At 48.3% G+C, this 24,641-nt stretch overlaps 1 protein-coding gene across 1 annotated transcript in view; it reads right to left on the bottom strand.

The window, feature by feature from the left end:
* Nucleotides 1-494: 494 nt before the first annotated feature.
* Nucleotides 495-24,641, bottom strand: part of KCMF1 (potassium channel modulatory factor 1) — an 89,335-nt gene continuing 65,188 nt past the window's right edge. Inside the window, exons 4-7 of the mRNA XM_038759410.1 lie at nt 15,773-15,874; nt 14,715-14,889; nt 4,487-4,769; nt 495-1,124 (exon numbers count right to left, since the gene is read on the bottom strand). Of these exons, the coding sequence (XP_038615338.1) occupies nt 863-1,124; nt 4,487-4,769; nt 14,715-14,889; nt 15,773-15,874 (822 nt within the window). The 3' untranslated portion in view covers nt 495-862. The remainder of the gene's footprint in view (nt 1,125-4,486; nt 4,770-14,714; nt 14,890-15,772; nt 15,875-24,641) is intronic.

Here is a 24,641-nt window from a genome sequence, read left to right as displayed (position 1 = left end):
AAAAATCTTAAACAACCACCAAAGTAAAGACGGTAAAACAAACATGGAGAACCGGATCGGATCTGAGGGCGCGCAAAAAGCCCTCTGCAGCAGATTCCGACAGGAGCCGTAACGGTTGTGTCTTCTACAGATGCGTTAAAAAGCGAGGTGGAACTTCACGTGGAGGCAGGTGGCTAGCGGGTGGTGGGAGCGGGGAGGGAAGGGGAGGGAAAGAACAGTCACATCGAGTCAAAATGCCACCCCCGGGGGGTCCATGGCAGATCTGGCTTTATGCGCAGGGTAGGCACATAAAGGAAGGAGGTTCGGTCGGGCATTATTCAAAAGCTACTCCCTGGCTACAAACCGCGGCCGCCCGGCTCGACGTCGTAACCTTTGAATAATGTCTAGGAAAAGCTTTGGGTTCTTATAGTGTTACTCCTTGTATTTCATTTTTTTTTTTTTAAATGACAAGGTCACTAAAACTCATGCACGCTGCAAAAAACCTCATGCAGTAGTTAAGGTAAACCATCCAAGCAGTTTTTATTCATTAATATTCATAAATACACACAGCAGCTTCATTAGAGATTTCAATTTTCCTCTTCAGTTTGAATGTGGAGTATTAGCACAGCCTTTTGCATGTCAAGGTACAGGAAGCAGAGATCATCTCTGCACTGCTTCCTACGTTTACCTGCTAGAAGTAAAAATTAGTTAAGTGGAAATGATTATCATATATATTTTCTTTTCTCTCTCTTCCTTTTGAATGTACACAATGTAACAAGAGTGACAGACCTGAAATTACAATCACCAAAACAAACCCAAGATAGTTGTCCACTTTCATTGGCAAATACAGCACAGAGGACATTGTCTGCTTATTGGGATGTCATCAAAGAGGAGGTGGCGGAGGCTCATTTCCTTTATTACTCTCTTTTAAATTTAGATTTTCTAAAGCAACATCTAAAGGCATAATATCTACACAGCCCATAGCACCAAAATCGGCAATCTCCCCCCGCTCATCCTCGTCTGAGGAGGAACTTTCTTCCCGCATCAAGGTGGACAGGAGAAGCTCCTGAACAAACAGGCTGCGGTCGGCGCGCTCGCTCTCCATCGACTGACGCTCCGTCTCGGACATCTTTGGGTCGTTCAACCTGCGCGGGGGCGAGAGGAGGGACAGGACCTGTGAGCTGCCGGCCGATGGACGGGAGAGGACAGGAGGGGGATCCCCGCCCATCTCCTCCGACTGATGGGGAAAGAGTCGCTCTCGACCGACTCGGCTTTCCCGTCCGGAGCCGGAGGCCCCGGATCGGCCGGGATCGTCTCCGACATGGATTGTCTCCGAGAATGTACCGGTCTCCCAGGGAGTAGGGCGGGGCGTAGACAGAAGAGTTGAGGCTCCCTAGCCTATAAGCTCACCGAAGGCAGGGAACCTGTCTACCAGCTCTGAATGTATTGTACCCCCCGAAGTTCTTAGTATGGTGTTCGGCACACAGCTTCAATAAATACCACTGACTGATTCAGTCGGCCAATCGTATTTATTGAGCGCTTACTGGGTGCAGAGCACTGTACTAAGCGCTTGGGAGAGTACACTATAACTAAATGGACACATTCCCTGCCCACAACAAGCTTACAGTCTAGAGGGGGAGACAGATATTAATAAAAACAAATAAATGACCGATATGGACATCAGTGCTGGGGGGCTGGGTGGGGGGATGAAAAGAGAGCAAGTCAGGGTGATGCAGAAGGGAGTGGGAGAAGAGGAAAGGAGGGTTTGGTCTGGGAAGACCTCTGGGAGATGTACCCTTAATAAGGCTTTGAAGAGGGGGAGAGTCACTGACTCTCAACGGCTCGCTCAGGAATACTGCCAGGCCTCAGCCTGAGAATCCACTTCCCGATGTGCCTCAGGCACCGTTTAGTGTGGCTGTGAGGAGAACAGCCCTAGTTTGGGAGTGGAAGTCTGCACATAGGAAGCGCTCAACAAATATGAACCACTGATCCAGCGACACCCCAGAGCCGGGAGCCCTAACTCCAGTTCGGCTTGGCCCAGCACCCTGACGTGGAGTTTCAGGCTAATTCCAAACTCCCCTGGCCTCCGTTTTCTCATTTGCAGGGCCCTGGTCCCAAATTCCATGGTTGGCTGTTTCACAATCAATCATCAGTATTCATTGTGCACCTACTGTATGCAGAGTGCTGCTAGGTTTTTGGGAAAGAGAGTCCAATAGAAGTTTAAAAAAAGAAACCCCTCTATCTCCGTCCTTGAGAATTTTACAATCTAACACACTGGGAGAGACCTGTAGAATAAATTACTAAGGAGGAGGGAGGAAAGGGAGGGGATAATCCACAAGGCCTTTGTGGAATCAATTGTCGGTGTTCAGAGTGCTGTGTTAGGCTTTTGGGGAAGAGAGTATAATAGAAGTTAAAAAAAAAAAATAACCCTTATTCTCCACCCTAGAGAAGTTTACACTCCAACAGGGGAGACCTATGGAATAAATTCCTGAGGAGGAGGAGGAAAGAGAGAATGGAAAGCTGAATTATTTGTCTGAGTTGTCGTACATCTCTACTCTCCAAGTCAGTCAATTGTATTTATTGAGCGCTTACCATGTGCAGAGCACCATACTAAGCACTTGGGAGTACAATCTAACTAAATAAAGGACATATTCCCTGCACACAATGAGCTTACTGTCTATATGAAGCCCTCCGACGGTTTCCCGTTTCTCTCAGGGTCCTGGAGAATGTATTCATTCAATCGTATTTATTGAGCGCTTATTGTGTGCAGAGAGCTGTACTAAGCGCTTGGGAAAGTACAACCTTACTAGTGGTTCTCCATGTTGGCTCCCTTCAGGCTCTCACACTCTGGTATTCCACAACCCCCATTCCTGGCTGCACCTTGATGGACTCTCCCACCTCCTCTCTACACTGTAAACTCATTGTGGGCAGGGAATGTCATTATATTGTACTCTCTCAAGTGTTTCAAACAGTGCTTTAAACCCAGTAAGTGCTCAGATAATTCAAATTGAATGAACTCCCTCTCCACCTCCCCAACTTCTCCAAGAAGCCCTTTCCCACTCATTACTTCTACCATAAAATGGATTAAAGCCAGGTACTTATCCCCTTACTCGGCACTTAATTGTATGATAATCAGCTGACTTATATGGCTATTTCACACCAACATATCCTGCAACTATCTACTGCATCCACTTTCTCCCCAAGGTCCCTGGGTTTGAACATTATAAGCACCTAGTACAGCGTTTTGCATACCAGTACGTGCTCAATATATACAAGTAATAATAATTTATCTTGGCCCAAGCCCCTCATCAATAACTGGATAAGCCTTTAGGCTCTCTGAAGGCAGAGACTACGTCTTTCCTTCTGGAACTCTAGACTGTAAGTTCTCTGTGGGCAGGGACTGGGTCTCCCAACTCTGTTGCATTGTACTATACCAGGGGAGAAGGGCAGAGATGCCAAGGGTGGAAGGGGAGGGTGGAAAGGAAGACAGGCAGGGAGGGAGGTGGGTGCAATGTCACCAGTTCAGACCAGACTTACCCATAGCTCTAAATGCACAAGTTTCCTTTCTGAAAGAGTCATCTGGATGAACCCTAGGTGCCCCGAGGCTGAGGCTGTTTGTCCCAGTGGTAAAAAAAAAAGCCGAGTGCCCGGCTTTGGAGGGAAGAACCCCAGCTGCACATCGCCTTTTTGGGGACACTTGAGAAGTCAGGCCTGCAGCCAGTCGGGGTTCAATGAGCACTGGTGATGTCAACCCTCGACCCCTGTGGTGGACATCGTGTTCCCTGTTGACCTGTCCTTTTCTGTTTCTTGGCCTCCTTTCCCGCTTGGGAGGCTCTGGCCACTCTCTTCTCCTTCCTGCTCCTTCTAGGCGACTAGAAGTTGCTTCCTGGAGCCCCCGGGTCGGCTCCGTTCGGTCGCCACGGCTGGTTTCAACAGCGAACCCTGTTTTTATTTGTCCAAATTGCCCCTCCCTGGATAATCGGCATTTACCCTAAGGTTAACGACCATTTAAATCGAAAGCTGGTTCGATAGCCATTGGCATAGTCTCCTGCTGGCCCAAATTAAGGAAGGATTAACACTTGGAACAAACATATTCCATCTACAGTTTTGCTGTTCTGGGGGAGCTGAGAGAGAAAACAAAGTTAACCACTACCAAGAAAGGTTTACATAAGGCTAAATAGGGAAGTTTAAGAGGCCAAGCCTTATATATATATATATATATGGGTACATGTATATATAAAATCAGGTACATCTTCCTACACAGAGGAGAAAAGCTTCTGAAAACCTGGTTTTATTCCTCAGAGGTTGAATTTTAAAGATCCCATCCCGGTGGGTGAGAGAGAGGGCACTATACCATCCCAGCACAAACGGATTCTCAGCGGTCGAAACCTCAGGACAGTGTGAGTTTCCTTCGGTAGAAGGAGAGGGAGACGGTAACTTCCCATTTGGAGGTGACATAAGGGGGCAGAGCCATCGGGGCAGGATTAAATAGGGCGAGACGCGCTACCTGGTGAGAAGAAACTGGGAATTCTGAATCGTTTGTTGACTGTTTTCCGTGTTGGCTGTGTTGGTGGCTGCTGTGGATTGCGTTATTGTCGTGGTGACGCTGCTTGTGTTGGTGCGCCGGGTGGCGTTGCGGGCCGTCTCCAGCTGTTGCCGGGCTGCTTGCGCGTGTTGCCGTTCTAGCTGCAGTTGCATCTGCAGCTGCTGCAGCTGGGAAGCGGAAGGGCCGGAGGAGTTGAGCTGTCCTCCCGCTGAGCGTCTCACTCCTGAGAGCTGAGATAAAAGCTCTGCCGAGAGAGAGTACAAGACACACATTGACGTCCACTAGTCACGCCGGCAAAATGCCAGTTGGTCGATTGTACTTACTGAGCGTTTACCACATGCCCGACACCGTACTGAGCGCTTGGGAGAGGATGACAGAATGATAAACAGACGCATTCCCTGCCCGCAACGAGCTTACAGTCTCGATTCTACAGTCTAGAGCTTAGTCCAGACTACGGCCCTGATTGACAGGGTGATAATAGGTCCCCATCAACAAATCTAAAGGCACTCATTAATACTAATTATTATAATAATGACATTTGTCAAGCACTTATTATGAGCCATGAGCTGTGCTATAAGCGCTCGAGGAAGATTAAAATTTTATCGGATCAGAATAGCAGTCCCTGTCCCACGTGGATTCCTGGTTTAAGGGGAAGGGGGGGGAGACAGGTGTTGAACGCCCCCATTTTACAAGCGAGGGAACTGAGGCACAGAAGTAAAATGATTTGCCCAAGGTCACACAGCAGTCAAGTGGCCGAACTGGGAGGAAAACTCAGGTTGACCCCTAGCCATATGTTCTTTCCACTACACCATGCTACTTTTCGCCGTTTCTCAACTACAGCGGAGTGAAAGTCCACTCTATCGTGATTGTTTTATTGCTGCATCAGTTTTCAACCAGGGGTCTAGCAAAAAAAAGAAAGTGGCCGACAAACCCTTCGCTAGTGCTTCCGTTCATTTCCAGGGGCTAAGAAGGTTCCCCCCTGGCTAGCCTTCGCTTGGCCATCTTTCCCACTGGCTCTCTCCCCACTGCACCCTCGAACGGCCCAGGGAAGAAAGCGTGGGGCGACAGAGTGGAGTCTCAGTGACTGCCCCCTTACCTCCCTCCCCAATGCCAGATTTCGGGTTATCAGGAGCCAAACCGGCCTAGGTGGCTCAGGAAACACTACAGCTACTGGGAAAACCAGCACTTCCGCTGTAAAGATCGGGAGTGATTTATCTGGAAGGCCACCGCAAGCATGAAATCTGCTCATACCTATGGACCTGGGGGGTAGGGCATTTGAGGCAGGTCTTTCTGTGTCACTGGACTCTTTTCCTCCTCCCATAGCCCTCCGAGGAATATAGTCCCATAAAAAACCAGGGCGCCGTTGGCTTGGTTTTCCGTCTTCACTGGCCTTATGGCTACTGATTGCCACAGAAAGGAAGCCGGGTAAACCCCCCTTACGACCTCACACTCAGCCATTATGTCCCACTCAGTACCGTGCCCCCCTCCCCCTCCTAGGCCCCCACCCCCCACCTGCCAGGAGGGCGCAGTCACAATGGATAACAGTCTGAGTGGGTGTGGATCACATTTCCACTTTGCAAGACCACAAACACTGGATGGTTCTATAATCCTGCCTAGCTCTCTCCTAACCTATTCCTAGGAGAAAAGCACTACGGCATAGTGGAAAGAGCACGGGCCTGGGCGTCAAAAGGTCCTGGGTTTCAATTCTGGCTCTGCCACTTGTCTGCTGTGTAACCTTGGGCAGCTCCCTTCACTTCTCTGGGCCTCAGTTACTGCATCTGTGAAATGGGGCTTGAGACTGTGAGCCCCAAGTTGGACAGGGATTGGGTCCAACCTGATTAACTTGTATCTACCCCAGCCCTTAGAAATGTTCTTGGCACAGAGTAAGTGCTAAACAGGTACCATAATTATGATTAATTATTCCCAAACCCTGCCCCTTTCTTCAGGGGATGGTAGCTTTCTCCCCCCCTTCCCCTTCTGAGAGGAACGGAAAAGATACTGCTCTAACCCCTGTCACCTTCTATTTGTGCTTCACACCTAGGTACAAGCAGGCAGGCAAAAAGGCTAGGTATTCCCAAAGACTTGGGCTTCCATGCTACTTTTCCCCCATGACCTTCAAATCCCATCTGAGACTATTCACTCACCTGTGTCTGAGAACTGGGGGTAGGAGCCAGATAAGAAACAAGGCCATGTGAAGCAGCATGGCCTAGTGGAAAGCGCACGGGCCTGGGAGTAAGGGGACCTGGATTCCAATTCTGGCTCCTTCAGCTGCCTGCTGTGTGACCATGGGCAAGTAGTCACTTGAATTCTCTGGTCTCAGTTTCCCTATCTATAAAATGGTGACTCGATACTCGTTTTTCCTCTTAATTGGACTGTGAGCCCCATGGGGAACAAGGACCATGACTCATCTGATTATCCGCATCCGCCCCAGCGCTTAGTACAGTGCTGGGCACATAGTAAGCATTTGATTCCATTACAGTGTTCTCTCCTGAGCATTTAGTACAGTGCTCTGAACATAGAAGTGCTAAATAAATACGACTGATTTAACATACCATAATTATTATCATCACCACCACCAGCTCATCACTGCTCTGATATGTTGCTCCCTAATAGGTTGCTGGCCCCCCACTTAGCCGGATGACAGCCCGACAGCTACGGTCGTTGCAAAGACCGCAGACAAATCTACGACATTTCTTTCCTCTCAAAGAGCTCGACTTTTTACAAATCTCTGACGACAGCAGACGATAGCTAAAATATACCTAGGATGGTGGAACTGTACTTTTTCCAAAGACTTTTTGCCTCTCAAAACACCCTTAACAATTTTACCAGGCAGAACAGTGGTGGTCAGGGCTGAGCTTTCCTGGAATATTTGGTTCTCCTAGAACATGGGCACTATGTTCTAGATAAACCTTGCACTATGGGATATATATATATATATATATATATATATATATATATATATATATATATGAACTGCCGTCCTTATTCGAAGAACACACTACTAAAGGCGAGGCTCCCCTCTGAGGTCCAGGCCCCTGCCACACGGGTTGCACAAAAAAGTTGTCTCGTTGTTTGATGCTTGAGTGTCTGGTGCTCTTGTCATTTTTGTCTCTCTGTTCTTTATGAAGCTTTGAGTCCGAAAGAGCCACCCCTTTCTCTCTGGCAGTGGGCCACGATGCTCTGTCCTTAGCGAGCGAGTCCCGCACTGTCCGACGTCTCGTTGGACCGTGTCTGGCAAAAGTTTCCTCCGCTGGCCTTGCTGTCCATTTCCCAGTGTCGGCTCCCCACACTGCTTGGTGATCCTGCCATCATTCCTTCTTGTGCGTCACCACGCTGTGCCCCTGGGCCTATTGGTTTCTTAAACCAACCTATCACTTTCCAGATCCGCTCCGAACTCCCTGGCCGCTCCTTCTCGGCCTTGTTCGCCGGCTCCTCCTCTGCACCCCACTCCCAGCTGTGGGTACCCCAAGACCCAGTTCTGGGTCCTCTTCTATTTTCCACTGACACACAATCCCCTGGGGAGCTCACCCGCTGCCATGGCCTGCCCATGACTCCCAAATCTACCTCACAGGCCCTGACTTCCATTTCTCTGCCATCCTGCACCTCAGCCTGTCTCCATGACATCTCTCTCCATGACATCCCACTGACACTAAAGGCTCGAGGCATCCGAAAATGGAACACCTCATCTTCCCTCTCAAATCTCCTCTGCTTATTTCCAGGGCTTAGAGGGGCATTTCCCTGCCTCCGCACGAACAGACCTACTGCTTTACTGCTTCCCTGGACCTGTAAATTTATTTTAGTGCCTTTCTCCCTCAATGGATTGTAAACTCCTTGAGGGCAAGGATCAGTTTTAACTCTATTGTACTCTCCCAGATGCTTCGTAGAGGGCTCTGCCCCAAGGAAGTGCTTGACAAATACTCTCCATTAATTGATTTTATCCGGATAGTCTGGAATGGTCTGAAGAATTCTTTCCATTCCCCTAAGGTAAACTATCCAAAACACAGTGAAAACTCCTGCTACGGAAGAAATGAGCAAACAATGCCAGAAGTGATGATGCGACAGTGTTCTCCTTCTCTTCTTGCAAGGGTTTTTTCTTTTTCCTTCCTCTGCGGCTTTCCCTTATATCCACAGGGTGTGAGGCAAGGGGACCACTCGTCTCCAGAAATCCACACCTCCTTTCCTGAGCCAGGGCTCTTTTGACAGAAGTCAAAAGAGAAAAACTATAACCTAGTGAAAACAGCATTAGCTTGGGAGTCAGAGGACCTGGTTCTGGTTCTGCCACTTCCCTGCTGGGTGACCTTGAGTGAGTCACAACTACTCTATGCCTCAGCTTCCTCATCTGTAAAATGGGGATTCAATATCTGGACTCTCTCTCAGATTGTGAGCCCCAAGTGGGACAGGGACTGTGTCTGACCTGATCACCTTGTATTTACCCCAGCCCTTAGCAGAGTGTTTGGCACATAGTAAGCACTTAAATACCACAACTAGGATTATTAAATATTTCTGAGAAATAATTGGCTGTTTGGCGAGATTGTCCTGCTTCTCCTGGTTCTTCCTCTAGTTTTCACTTTCTGTAAATCAAGTCTGCTTTCCCCCATTAGATTCTTAGATGGTAGGAAATTGGTGCCTTGCTACTGGTGAACTCTCAAGCGCTCAACTGGTGCTCAATAAACGCCACTGAATGACTGAACTTGGAGGCATAAACTGAAGGACTCCAACACCCTCTGGAGGAAGAGGCCGATGTGGGTTGGGAAAGTCGGCGAGATGATAAGGTGTAAAAAGAAAGATGGTTTTCATAGTAAGTCTGAAGGGGTAGTGGGGATCTGAGATCTGGATGCAGGAGAAGATACCAAACCTTCATCATCAATGGTACTTACTGAATGCTTACTGTGTGCAGAGCACTGTACTAAATACTTGTGAGAGTACAATACAATAGAGTCGGTAGCCCGGTTCCCTGCCCACACCAGACGGAAAGGTAATGGTTGTGGCTGGAGACCAGTATTTGGGAGTCACATGTGTATGGGTAGAGAACAAAGTCGGGGGCGGTATTGAGTGAGAAGGGGAAAGGACCAAGAGCTAGGCTTTAGGGACATCCACAGTCTAAGGGAAGGAAGCCAGCAAAGGACACGATCTTGAGGAAACTATGTGATGTAGGCGGGCCAAAAGGCGATCCTTAAAACCAGGATCATGAAGAGCTACCTACCTTTTCACGATCCAATGATTAATGGCATTTATTGAGCACTTACTGTGGCAGAGCACTGTATTAAGCCCTTGGGAAAGTCAATTTAACAGAATTGGTAGGCGAGATACCCATCCGCAGGCAGCTTACGGTCTATGGGGGAGTGACAAGATGGTAAAAAAAAGACTATGGAGAAGAAAGGAGACAATGACAGAGTCTCCCATCCTAAGGGGCAGATGACTCTCAATCCAGTCCCGGAGACTTGGGGACCGAGAACCTGCGGGAAAGGATGGACTAGAGTGCTAATGGATTGGGTCAGTCGGTCAACTGTACTTACCCCTATTTTACAGATGAGGGTCGAGGTAACAGAGCCATTGAGATTTGAAATGACTTACCCAAGATCACACAGTGCAGACAAGTGGCAGAGTCAGGATTAGAATCCATGACCTTCTGAATCCCAGGCCTGTGCTCTATCCACTAATACTATGCTGCTTCCCACTATGCCATGCTGCTTCTCAGCCACTACTGGGCTGTAGCAACCCATTGAAGAGTGGGCAGTTGCCCAGGGTAGCCGCTTTCAGTAGCCGCTGCGGCCCCTGCTGCCCACATTAGCCTGCTAATTTCCCAACTCCAGCTGAGCCCGCCGTCATGAGACATGTGAGCTCGTCTCTAAACTATGAGCTCAGTGTGGGCAGGGAATGTGTCTGTTTATTGTTATATTATACTCTCCCAAGCCCTTAGTATGGTGCTTTGCATGCAGTAAGCGCTCAATAAATCCAAATGAAGGAGATGCCCTTGGTCATTTTTTACCCAGAATCCTTCGCCACGATTGGCAGAGCCTCAGTGGGCAATCTCTACTTCTGGCTGTTTTTCTCCCGCACCGAGGTAAGGGATGAGTAGCCAACTGTGAGCTCCACAGAGCGGGTCCTCGGTTACCCAAATTAAGTAATTAATGGCCTCTTATATACTTCTCTTAGCCAACCGCCTTGGTCTTTATCGCCAGACGAGTCCAGTCCAAGGGAACACCAGCCCCCCGTGGCTGTTTGGGTTGGACTGGATCCTCGCCATTCCCCTGTCTCTGACAAGACTGAAGTTTTTCCATCCTGTGCTCTTAGTTCTTGGGAGCCTGTTTCTTCCCAATGCTCATCCCTCTCAAAATCCCCACCCCACCTTCCACGCCTACGCTCAGAATGAGAAGTTGGCACCTCTGATTACTGGATCCATTCCAACATGAACATGCTCCGTAAAGTCTGGGACTAAATGTTTTCCTAAAGTGTAGGGAGATGGAGCTTCCCTCAACCCCAGGTGTGGCTCAGAGGAGGGGGGGAAAAAAAGACAGGCAGGCAGACAGACATGCACAACCATTAAAACAGAATTCTACTGGCCTTCACTGCTTACGCTGAGTCTGAGGCACGAGAGGAGACTCTGTGTCTGTGGCCAGAGGCATGAGCATGGGAGATGCTTCCACAGAACCAGCATAAAGGAGTAACCTTCTCCTAATAATAATAATAGTGTTTTTTAAGCGCTTACTATGTGCCAGGCAGTGTACTAAGTGCTGGGGTAGATACAAGCAAATTGGATTGGCACGGCCCCTGTCACACACGGGGCTCACGATCTTAATCGCCATTTTACAGATGAGGGAACTGAGACACAGAGAGGTGAAGTGACTTGCCCAGGGTCACTCGGAAGACAAGTGGTGGAGATGGGATTAAAACCCAGGTCCTCCCGACTCCCCAGCCTGTGCTCTAGCCACTAGGCCATATTGTTTCTGGCCCCTGGGCCCCAGCTACTGTTGCCCCCTTGTTCCAAGAGATCTCCTGGGCAACGCTTCTCCACCACTACATTCCTATCCTTGCTCAAACCTTCCCTGCCCTCTCACCCTTGAGCGAGGGCTGCAGGAGGAGATTCGGCTAGGAGAACATCTGGGGGTAGCAGAAGGGGAAAGAGCTCTAGCCTGCTGCTGTTCCCCTTCCAGGACCTTGTTCGCCTGCCCACCCAAAGGGGACAGAAATACCAGCAACCCTGACTTGACCCGTTTTCCCCCAGAAACCCAAAACTGTAGCTACAGTCGGTGGGGGGGCTGTGCAGTGCAAGCTTACCTCCATGTACCCCTCTGGTCTGTAGGCTCCTCAAGGGCAGGGGTAGGTATACTGAACTTTCCCAAGCGCTTGGCACAGTGCTTTGCACTCAGTAAGCGCTCAGTACATACAGTGACAGACCCGATTAGGGTGACCAGCTGTCCCTTCTGCAAGAGTCATTACTCTGTTTGGTTCTTGATCCCAGGGGGTTCCAGGAAGATGGGAGGAGAGTTAAGGCTTCCCTCTTCTTAAGAATGGGAACAGCAATGTAGGAGTCAGGGTTGTTCTCCCCTAGGAGTGTACTTTTAGCTCACGATGGGTTTTGGGAAAATTCTTCCTGCTCCGAGGCAGAGTGGGAAACAGGAGCTCTTTGGCTATCTAAAACCCAAGCTCCAAAATGGGAGGCCAAAAGACAAAACAGATTTCCCCAGGGGTGGCTATAATACTTTCCCGGTGGGCTTTTAAGAAACAAGAGGAGGCGGGGGAACTCCAGCAGATTTTATACAGCCAGTTTTACCCACGCTTTCTCAAGCTCCAAAGAGAATCAGATATAGTCCTATTTTTAATATGAAGAATGTAAACTTAACTCGAAGGAAACTGAGGAATTATCCCTTCTACTAAAACCAGTCCAAAATCCTCTCATCTTTCCAAGAGGCAACTTCTACATTTTATAATTGTTTCCATCTGAATGGACGACTCACAAGCAAACTGAAACTGCACAATAGCATGTTAGCAACTACTGCTAGAGAAAACTTCTAATCCATTATTCGGCTCACAAAACTTCCTATCGCACTCCTGCCTTATTCTTACCACAGGTGCATTACAACAGAAGAGGAGCAAAGCCCGAACGACAAGAGATCTACAAATGATGTTCAAACTTGATTATGTGAGGGCTCATCTCACTTGTGGTTTTTTCAAGGCATTTTAGCTTACTCTCTGCCCTTGGCAGTTTAGTGGGTAAAAATCCATCAATCAATAGTATTTATTGAGTGCTTACTGTGCGCAGTGCACTCTACTATACGCTAAGGAGAGTACAATACAATAGTTGGAAGACATTCCCGACCCACGAGGAGCTCAAAGTCTGGAGGGGGAGAGGAAAAGGGGAAAAAGCAGGAAATGGAATTCAAGCCCCTCCCTGTTCTTTACGACTTCAGACATGCTTGTGCCTGAAAACACCGCAGGCACTCAGTGAATCTCAACAGGATGATGACTGTGATTTATTTTAAAGACCGTGTAACCTGAACGCTTTCATCACATATGTAAACTCAGAGGGCGTGACAACAAATTGGGGATCGAGAGATGGGAGGCAAAGCTACCATCGCAACGAGATTTCCTTGGAATACAAACAAGTAAGCTGAAAGACGTGAAGTCCCCCCTTTGAGATTTCTTGCTCAAATGGAAGATGATTTCTGGAGCCTCTTTCTCGGTGGTTGCTCCGTGTCTGCCCATAATGGGAAGCCCTTGATTTTCATCGGCAGAATTCCTGCAAATACGCAACAGCCCAGGCAGAATCCATCCTCCCAGCCCACCACACTCAGGCACACAAAATGTACACAAAAATACCTTGGCTCCCAAACCCATCTCAGGAGCGTGGCCCCATTACTGGCTGCTGTCGATGCCTCCGCCTCCTCGGCCACAGCACCATTTCTAGTTTGTCGGGGGAGGCTGGGGAGGCTTAGCTGTGAGCCCGCTGTTGGGTAGGGACTGTCTCTATATGTTGCCGACTTGTACTTCCCAAGCGCTTAGTACAGTGCTCTGCACACAGTAAGCGCTCAATAAATACAATTGATTGATTGAAAAGGGATATCTGGGGTATAGTAGTAATAATAATGGCATTTGTTAAGTGCTTACTATGTGCTAAGCACTGTTCTAAGCCCTGGGGGGTATACAAGGTAATCAGGTTGTTCCACATAGGGCTCACAGCCTTAATCCCCATTTTACAGTTGAGGGAACTGAGGCACAGAGAAGTAAAGTGACTTGCCCAAAGTCACACAGCTGACAAGTGGCGGAGCTGGAATTAGAACCCATGACCTCCTGACTCCCAGGCCCATTTTCTATCCACTATGCCACGTGGTATACACGAAGAGCTTACTATGTGCCAGACACTGTATTAAGCGGTTGGGTGGAAATGAGCTAATCGGGTTGCACACAGTCCCTGTCCCATTTAGGGCTCACGGTCTCGATCCCTGTTTTCCAGATGAGGGAACTGAGGCCCAGAGAAGTGAAGTGACTTGCCCAAGATCACACAGCAGACTGGTGGCGGATTCTGTACTAGAACCCAAGTCCTTCTGACTCCTAGGCCCGTGGCTCTATCCACTCTTAGCAAACTTGGGACTGCGTCTTTAACCCATCTTGAGAGTTTTCAACAAGCTACTCTGAAGTCCTTTAAACTGCAGTTTGAGGGCTCAGGAATTGGCAGGTAAAATCTGGGCCGGCCATTTCAATTTCCATTTTCCCAAGCTTTCAGAGCACACCGCACTTCCCAAAATCCCTCACTACAATTTCCTGTTAGGTCTTTTCACTGGGAGGTGTTTCACGTGATCTTTTGTACCCCAGGAGAGAAGGAGAGAGAGAGAGCTCTTCTCACTCAAGAGCGCAAAACTGGGCTGAATTTTCTCCACCGCATACTTCCTGCTGCTGCAGAGGAGGAGCCAAAGTCATTTGGAGAGCTTCAACTTTTATCTACCACTTTGTGAAGTCAATCCGATTACTCCCATGGGTTTGATCTTTTAAATCTGCACCCCACGGGTGCACGAGAAAGTGACACGCATTTGGGAATGGGAAAAACGAGAGGGGAATGTTGTCCAGAATTGGAACCCAATTTGATAAGACACGCACGCCCCCCCGCCCAACCCCCCAACACACATACGCGACTGCGCTATACTCTGGCAGGCAGAAATACGGGGAAAAGAAAAGCATTTGTAAATCTTACCAGCTATTGGGTCCATGGCTTCCCTATTGCTTGGAGAATATGAGCTCTGTGAAGAGGAAAGCCCGCCAGTAGAACTGCTAGTAAAGTGCATGTTTGATCTACGGGCCCGGGGACCGCCCAATCCTCGGCCTGGGTGAAACATTCTACGGACATGGCGAACACCACTGGATTCATCGTGGCCAGGGAGTTAAGAAAACAGTCAGATGTTGGACCGAGATGTTAACATCGCTTAAGTTTTTGCCCTCACAATATAAAGCTCACCGAGAGCGGGTGTAGCTTTGGGGCCAAATCACTTCATAAATGAAGAGTAACAGCATGCTGTAGTGCGAATTTATTCTGCCCACTCTCCCTCTACGTCACTGGCCTCTCACCCCTTCTCCCCTTTATACGCTCGGTGAGTTTCTGCTTAACTGTGCCTTCTTTGTGAGGTCCTCAGACTGTGCGACTCATCTGAGTGTTACTTGTAATACCAAGTCCTGGTAAAATACTGGACAGCCATAATATTTAAAATAACGATCCTTTCTAACCACTTTTAACAGAAATATTTTCTTTTGAGTGAATGACGAAAAAAAAATCCACGTTTTTCTTAAACCATATAAGGTGATCCTTAATCTGGCCCAAAGAGTTCAACTCTGTTCCATGTAAATAGAAACATGGATAGTGGTTTGTTTTTGTTTTTTTGAGCGGAGGGTGAGGAATTTTATCTTAGTGCCAAATCAATGCTGGCTTATTTTACTTAATTCAACAAAATGTGAACGCCAGTTGGAATGGCCAGCCGAATCAAAATCTCCTACGGTTGGCACGGATCGTTCGCTTCAAACTGGAGACCTAATCCGCTTCCGATCGATAGGTTCGTTTGACTTTCTCTGCGGGGAAGAAACCTAAGAGGGTTTTCGCTTTTGTGATTTGCCTTTTAAATAATTCAGATTGGCAGGAGGAGGATGAACGCAGTTCTGATAATTAGTGAGGCCCAGAATGAGTGGGATAAGGGCAAGACCCAACTAAGGCCGGTAGTTACATAAACTTCTCCCCTTTTCTCTTGCCTTGTAAAAGGATATTAAATCTCTAGGGGCTCTGTGTTCAAGTGTAAGATGAGCTGCAAAGTCATCCGTGACGTGATTAGGGTCTCCTCCGGGTAACGCCGCACATATTGGACAAATCTGAAATGCAAGCAGAAAGACAGGTTTCGTGAATAAACACTCATCAACGGACTCTTGTCTGGAAGATGTAATGAGGTTCCCGGGAGTTCTATCACAAAAGGTTGAGGCTTCGGCTCCGGGGTACCGCTGGTTTTGAGCTGCTGCCGTCCGGGCTCCCTCATCCGGGATTTCTTCGGGGATATCGCCTTTCCTCTCTGAGGGTGGGCAGGGCGACGATGGGGAGAGGGGGAGGAGGAGTAAAGGGAGCAAGAAGGGGGAAAAGATGGAGTTAATCATTGAGTGCTTACACAGATTCCCTCCACTAAAGGGCTTCTTTTTAAGTGGTATTTGTCATGTGCTTTCTATGTGACAGGCACTGTTCTAAGAGCTGGGGTAAATACAAGGTAATCAGGCTGGATGCAGTCCCCAGTCCCACAGACGGCTCACAGTCTTAACTCCCATTTGACAGATGAGGTAACTGAGGCCCCAAAATGTGAAGCGGGCACACGGTAGACAAGGCGAAGACGGGATTAGAACCCAGGCCCTTCTGACTCCCAGGCCCGTGCTTTAACCACTAGGTCACGCTGCTTCTCATGCTGGGGAGAGTAATAACAATAATAATTATGGTATCTGTTAAATACTTACTGTGCCAGGCACTGTACTAAGCGCTGGGGTGGATACAAGCAAACAGAAAACACAGTCCCCGTCCCACGTGGGGTTCAGTCTCAACTCCCATTTTACAGATGAGGTAACAGAGGCACAGAGAAGTGAAGTGACTTGCCCAAGGTAACCCAGCAGAAAGGGGGGCGGAGCCGGGATTAGAACCCACGATCTTCTGAATCCCAGGCCCGTGCTCTATCCACTACGCCATGCTGTTTCCCTAAGAGTTGGTCTACAAGTTCCCTGCCCACGATTAGCTTACAAAGATTCTAGAGGGGGAGATGGACATTAATGTGAATAATTTATAATATGCAATTTATATATATGTACCTAAGGGCTGAGGAAGGAGATGGGGGAGGGAGGGAGAGCGAGGGGAGCGGGAAATTTACTCTCCAGTCATTCATTCAATTGTATTTATTGAGCGCTGACTGTGTGCAAAGCACAGTACTAAGTGCTCAGACAGTACAATATAAGACTGTGGGGCTTCATCCTCTCTCGCTCCCACAGCTATCCAACCCCAGATGGGGCTCTGGCCCTGGGGTTGTCAGGGAGGAGAGGGACGGCAAAGAAGACCAGCTCAGCAGGCTCTTCGCTGCTGCTCCAGAATTTGAATCCGGCTTGTACCCAGGTTACCCGACATTGGTGGCCAGGGGTGTGGCTCGAATTAGGAATGAGGGTGTTCCTCCCTGGGCCCTGAGAAGCTGCATGGCCTAAATGGAAAGAGCACCTGGGTTCTAATCCCAGCTCTGCCATTTGTCTGCCACGGGGCCACGGGCAAGTCATCTAACTTCTCCGGGCCTCTGTGTCCTCATTCATTCAATCATATTTATTGAGTGCTTACTGTATGCAGAGCACTATACTAAGCGCTTGGGAAGTACAAGTTGGCAACATATAGAGACGGTCCCTACCCAACAGTGGGCTCACAGTCTAGAAGGGGGAGACAGAGAACAGAACAAAACATATTAACAAAATAAAATAATAGAATAAGTATGTACAAATAAAATAGAGTAATAAATACATACAAACATATATACAGGTGCTGTGGGAGGGGAAGGAGGTAAGGCAGGGGGATGCAGAAGGGGAGGAGGGGGAGAGGAAGGGGGGGCTCAGTCTGGGAAGGCCTCCCGGAGGAGGTGAGCTCTCAGTAGGGCTTTGAAGGGAGGGAGAGAGCTAGCTTGGAGGATGTGCGGAGGGGGGGGCATTCCAGGCCAGGGGGATGATGTGGGCTGGCGGTCGACGGCGGGACAGGCGAGAATGAGGCACGGTGAGGAGATTAGTGGCAGAGGAGCGGAGGGTGCAGGCTGGGCTGTAGAAGGACAGAAGGAAGGTGAGGTAGGAGGGGGCGAGGTGATGGACAGCCTTGAAGCCGAGGGCGAGGAGTTTCTGCCTGATGTGTAGGTTGATCTCATCTGTAATAATAACTGTGGTATTTCAGTGCTTACTATGTGCCAGACACTGTCCTAAGCACTGGGGTGGATACAAGCAAATCAGGTTGGACAAAGTCCCCATCCCATGTGGGGCTCACGGTCTCACTCCCCATTTGATAAATGAAGTGAGGCACAGAGAAGTGGAGTGACTTATTCAAGGTCACAGAGCAGACAAGTGGCGGAGCCGGGATTAGAACCCATGACCTTCTGACACCCAGACCCCTGCTCTATCCACTACACCATGCTGCTTCTCTATAATAATGGCATTGGTTAAGCGCTTACTATGTGCCAGACACTGTATTGAGTGCTGGGGTGGATACAAGTAAATCGGGTTGGACTGAGTTATCCCATATCCTAGACTGGGAGACCTATGTGAGACAGAGATCATCTGATCTGATTATCTAGTGCTTAATATAGTGCTTTGCACATAGTAAGCCCTTTACCACAAAAACAGAACTCCTGGAGGCCCCAGTGAAGGCAATAATAATAATAATAATAATAATAATAACAAAAATAATGGTATTTGTTAAGTGCTTACTCTGTGCCAGGCACTGTACTAAGCCCTGAGGTGGATACAAGCAAATCAGGTTGGACACAGTCCCTGTCCCACACGGGGCTCACAGTCTCACTCCCCATTTTAAAAATGAGGGAAACTAAGGCCCAGAGAAGTGAAGTGACTTGCCCAAGATCATACAGCCGACAAGTGGATTAACCTTCTGATTCCCAGGTCCGTAGTCTATCCACTACGCCATGCACAGAAACCCCGCCGAGTGGCCAGGGCTGGAAGCCACAGGCTCCTGGCTGGAAGGAACACGTGAAACCGACATTTTGGCGCTTTGCTCTGGTCTTATCCCCAGCGGGCAGCAGGAAAAACTGAGAGGCACAGAGAAGTTGGCAACTGTTTCAAGCTCCGCCCAGTCCCAAACTCAGAAGGCAGAACGTTCATTAACTACCGTTTTCAGGTACCACTGTAACGCTCGCCCTGAGACAGCCAAACCGTCCCCCTGGGAAACTGAGGCCAACATGGTGCTCATTACGCACGTGAGCAAGTTCCCGGAGGGGAGGATGAGCATATGAGGAAAAAGGCATGAAGCCAAAGGGGGCAAAGGCCAGACAGACACAGTTTGGGTCTCAGGTGCTGATGACTGCACCGCGACTTCTGGGTGTGGAAGTCAAACCAGTTTCAGAACAACCGACTGGAACAGAGTTTTAACAATTTTCTTTGGCGGCTCTATTTAGGGAAGAGGTTATCCGTTGTCTTTTTTGAGAATAGCAGTGTAGTCTAGTGGAAAGCGCAAAGGTCTGGGAGTCAGAGGTCCTGGTTTCTAATTCTAGTACATTATATACCTGCTGTGTGACTGTGAACAAGTCACTTTACTTCTCTGGGACTCAGTTCCCTCACCTGGAAAATGGGGATTCCAATGCCTGTTTTCCCTACTACTTAGACTGTGAGCCCCATGTGAGACCTGATTATCTCGTCTCTATCCCTATGCTTAGTACAGTGTCCAGCACGTAATAAGCACTCAAGAAATGGCACATAGGAAGCTGTTATATGCCACTATTATTTTTTAAGAGTAGTTTTTAAGTGCTTACTACGTGCCAGGCACTATAGTAAATGCTGGGATAGATACAACCATGGCGTAGTGGATAGAGAGCATGGGCCTGGGAGTCAGAAGGTCATAGGTTCTAATCCCAGCTCCGCCATTTCTCTGCTGTGTGACCTTGGGCAAGTCACTTCACTTCTCTGGGCCTCAGTTACCTCATCTATAAAATGGGGATTGATACTGTGAGCCCCATTTGGGACAGGGACTCTGCCCACCTGATTCCCTTGTAGCCACCCCAGCATTTAGTACAGTACACAGTAAGCGCTTAACAAATACCACAATTATTATTATTATACAAAATAATCAGGCTGGAGACAATCCACGTCCCACATGGGGCTTGGCATCTTAATCCCCATTTTAAATTACTATTTTTTATTATCGCTCCTTCTCACATAATGATAAAAATCTCACCATCAGTAGCTTCTACAGCAAAGTGCTCCTGTGACCACTTGCTCTTTTTCCTATGGGGATTTTTAGAAATTATGTCTAAAGGGCTATATTCATCAATACAATGTGTTTTTACACTGATCTAATTTTCAATTGGTGTTTCTTTTTGCAGGAAGAAAATCTTCACTGCTTTTCTATTGCTGCCTGAACTTTGTTCACAGTCTCCTGAGGTTTAAAGTCAGGTTGACTGGCTGGAATGATTTCATTAGCATCTTACTTCTCCCACTGCTTTGGCCGCTAGCTGGTGAACGGCCTCGCTGAAGTGCACCTTCCGAGAGACCTTGTCTCCTTGAGAGGATTTTAATGCTTGCCAAGAGGGGCAACTAGGGAAGTTGTTCAAGGGGCAACGAAAATCAGGAGGAAACATTGGACCATGATGCAAAGCGATCTTTGTCTTGCTAGACCAAAGATGGGGGGGAGTGGGCTCAACAGGTCAAAAAAAAAGGATTGCCTCTTTTCTCTCCACTCTCCCGCCTGTATTTCATTCTGTTGCCTGGATTGCCAGGTTTTCCCATTCCTCAAGAACCTCCGGTGGTTGTCCATACACCGCCCCAATGAACAGAAACTCTTTACCATGTATGAGCTTTAATGCACTCAGTCACCTCGCCCGCTCCTACAACCCAGCTTGGCACACTTTGCTCCTCTAATGCCAACGTACTCACTGTACCTTGATCCCATCTATATTGCTACGGACTTCTCGCCCACACCCTGCTTCTTGGTCTGGAACACCCTTCCTCTTCATATCTGACAGACAATTGCTCTCTCCAAGTTCAAAGCCTTACTGAAGGCAAATCTCCTCCAAAAGGCCTTCCCTGATTAAGCAAACCTTCTTTTCCTCATCTCTCACTCTCTTCTGTGTTGCCCTGACTCACTCCCTTTATTCATCCCCCCCTCCCCAGCACTTACGTAAATATCTGTAATTTACTTATTTATATTAATGTCTGCCTCCCCTCTAGGCTGTAAGTTCACTGTGGTCAGGGAACGTTTCTACCAACTCTGTTATTTTGTACTCCCCCAAGGGGTTAGTACAGTGCTCTGCACGTAGTAAGCACTCAATAAATACTATTGATTTTAGAAGGAAAGATCTGGAAAGTCTTTGAGAAGCAGCATGGCCTAATGGATAGAGCATGGGCCCGGGAGTCACAAGGACCTGGTTCTAATCCCTGCTCCGTCACTTGTCTGATGCGTGACCTTGGGAGAGTCACTTCACTGGGCCTCAGTTAACTCATCTGTAAAACGGGGATTAAGACGGTGAGCCCCATGTGGGAGAGGGACTGTCTCCAACTTGAATTCCTTGTAACTACCCCAGTGCTTAGAACAGTGCCTGGCATTCTTTCATTTATTCAATAGTATTTACTGAGCATTTAGCATTTCCAAAGCCCTTGGGAGAGTACAATATAACAATAAATAAGACATTCTCTGCCCACAACGAGCTTACGGTTTTGGTGCAAACTCCCGATGGTAAGCACTAAAGAAATATCGTTAAAAAAGTCACATCATGACCTACAATGGAGTCTTTAATGCTTTCCACAGATTCAGTGGCTGAGTTCATTCATTCAATTACATGTATTGAGCGCTCACTGTGTGAAAAGCACAAGTGCTTAGCAGTGTGTGTGTGTCGGGGGGGAGGCGGCCCAGGCAGGTAAGGCAGTGGAGACAGGGGGACAGCTCCTAGAGCTGAGAGCGAGCCAGCAGCTGAGCCAGTCGACTGGCGGAACTGGTCACTCTGGCTGGCGGAACTGGTCACTCTGGCTCCGTAATGCGAGAGAGGGGCTAGATTCTGGAATGTAGCATTCCCAGAGGGGATGTCTCCCACTAGTGAATTGCCCTGGGTCAAGGCAGGGGGTGAGCAAAGGAGTGTGGGGCAGTTGCTATGAAAGCGAGGTATAAGGGCCAATCGGAGAACAGAGCAGACAGGTGGTGGAGCCAGGGCTAGAATCCAGGTCCTGTTGACTCCTAGGCCCGGGTTCTTTCCAGTAGAACATGACGCTCCTCTACTGTTGGTCCCCCAGGGTGTTTAAGACTTCACGCACATGAATGTCACTGGGTGACGTCACTTTGAAGTGCCATTAAATACACCATATCTATTAAAGAATGGCAAGGGTAAAAAAGAGGTCAGAAAGGGCACCATATTAGAATTACGAGAAGCCAAGTAATAATAAAAATAATTATGGTATTTGTTTAGCGCTTACTATGTGCCAAGCACTGTTCTAAGCACCGGGGTTGATACAGGGTGATCAGGTTGTCCCACGTGGGGTTCACAGTCTTCATCCCCATTTTACAGATGAGGTAACTGAGGCACAGACAAGTGAAGTGACTTGCCCAAGGTCACGCAGCAGACGAGTGGCGGAGCCGGGATTTAGAACCCACGTCCCCTGACTCCGAAGCCCGGGCTCTTTCCACTAAGTCATGCCGCTTCTTTCGCCAAGGAACTCGATACCTGAATGGACAATAAACTGTACTATTAACAGTTTGCAAAGTGGCGTGAATTAGGGTCACCTAACACAAACCCCAGAAAAGTACAATATCTAACTACTATCACCCACACATACTGTGTGTTCAGGCATTTGTTCTAGACTAATTCATTCTTTGGTTAGGAGGGAATCAAGGAGGCAGAGAGCACCCAGAGGAAGACAGACTTCGGATCCAAGTTACATTCCATTGAGAGCCTTCCAAATAAAACATTTCCTTCCTCTGTTGGTGCTGGGTGACCAATGCTGGAAGGCCTGAGATTGTTCAACCCGGATTAGATCCTTTTCAGAGGGCCTAGGGCCCCTGTTCCCCTAAAGTGACATCCTGGTTAGATCACTCCCGAGAGCTAGAATCAGTGCGAGAAAAGAGCTGCCCAATAAGGATGCCGAGAAAGCCCTTCTCCTGGCCTGTTTTTTTTCAGTTTCATTCATTCATTCATTCAATTGCATTTATTGTGCGCTTACTGTGTGCAAAGCACTGCATGAAGCACTTGGGAGAGTACAATATAACAATAAGACACATTCCCTGTCCACAACAAGCTTATGGTTTCCTGTGCCAACTCCAGATTTTCCCCACGTGAACAAAGTATATGGCACAGAAGGATCTCCAATGTACCAAGTCTGGGAAACGCATCCTGGAGGCCTGTCCCACACAGCTTGATAGTTTTACAGGCCCCTTCTTCTTGTCTTTTCCCGGAGGGAGTAAGCACGAGGTACAACCATTGCTGCAACCAGCCTTTGCAGAGATGAGGAACTTAAATTTACACAAAACAAGACAGGTCCACTCGGTTCTGTCTCTTCGCACAAGTTCGCTCCATATAATGGTTGAAAAACATTCCCAAATTCCCTGAATACATTCTGACAATATGCGCCTGTCTCCGGGGAAGACAGCCCCATCATGGCGGAAGCAAAGGCTGGTCTCCAGCCATGTGGCTGGCGTCCAGGCGTGCTCTAAAAATATGCATTCTCCACAGCGGATTTGTCAAGAGAAGCAGCATGGTCTAGTGGATAGAGCCCGGGCCGGAGAGGCAGACGGACCTGGCTTCTAATCCCGGCTTTGCTGGTTGCCCGCTGAGGGACCTTAGGCAAGTCACTTCACTTCTCTGGGCCTCGGTGACCTCATCTGAAAAATGGGGATTAAGACTGTGAGTCCCCTGTGGGATAGGCACTGTGTCCAACTTCATTAGCTTGTATCTACCCCAGTGCTTAGAACAGTTCCTGGCATATACTAAGCGCCTAACAAATACCATAAAAAAAAAATGTAGTGCCTGCAATACACAGCTGGGTGTCTGCCCAAATCACCACCTAAAAAATGGCTTTAGCTGGTCTCCAACAAGCAAACCCCACCTGCAGGAAGGTGTCTATTTCCCTCATCCCCCACGGAATAGCACCAAGGAATGGCTCGTGTGTATGGAGAGGGAGGAAAAAAATGTTTCAGGAGACGAAAAAAAACCAACCAAAAACCAAAAAAAACCCCTCCTGCTCTGGGAGCAGTCTAAATAAAACACTCCCTTTTGGTAAAGGCTCCGGCAAAGCCATCGAAGACCAAAAGCCGGTCATCGGGGAGATGAAAGTCTCTTTTCCTTCCGGACCATTAGAAATCGAGTAAATTGAGTTAACCCAATGGAACACAGGAAGCTATACTGTAGATTTAACTTGTCCCAGTTAAGGGTGAGGAATCTCGGGGAAGGCCCGTTTACCAGTCAAGGATTTGAGGATAATCAAATTGCTTCAATCCTGTTCAGACCCCGTGGTAATGGGAATATCATCTTTCAGGACTCTCTCACTCTACAATGGCAATGTTTTCTGAACAAGTTAACGGAAAGTTAACGAGTGAGGGACTGACGGGACTGACCTCTTGGAATTGAGCGAATCCCATCGCCTTGCGTTTCTGGGAGTCTCAGCTGAACTCAGGAGGTCTCGACTGCTTTGGCCACAACCGTGGAATGAATTTTCTTGTGGGGCGGAGAGGAGATGGTGCACCCAGACTGAGCCCACCCAAGCCTCTTGGAAACAGATGCTGGGTCAGACTCTGTGCGCACAGCTCTGTTAGGATCTCAGAGTCAACTCTTTCCTCAAGTAATCCAACTGTGACATTCACGGGCTGGCTTCTAATCCTGGCTTTGCCATTCGCTGGCCGAGTGATCACGGGCAATTTGCTTAAATTTGCGGTGCCTCG

This window comes from Tachyglossus aculeatus, chromosome 17, assembly GCF_015852505.1.
Source record: "Tachyglossus aculeatus isolate mTacAcu1 chromosome 17, mTacAcu1.pri, whole genome shotgun sequence".
Lineage (NCBI taxonomy): Eukaryota > Metazoa > Chordata > Mammalia > Monotremata > Tachyglossidae > Tachyglossus > Tachyglossus aculeatus.
Note: the sequence above shows the minus strand (reverse complement) of the source record. Positions and strands in the feature narration are given on the sequence as shown.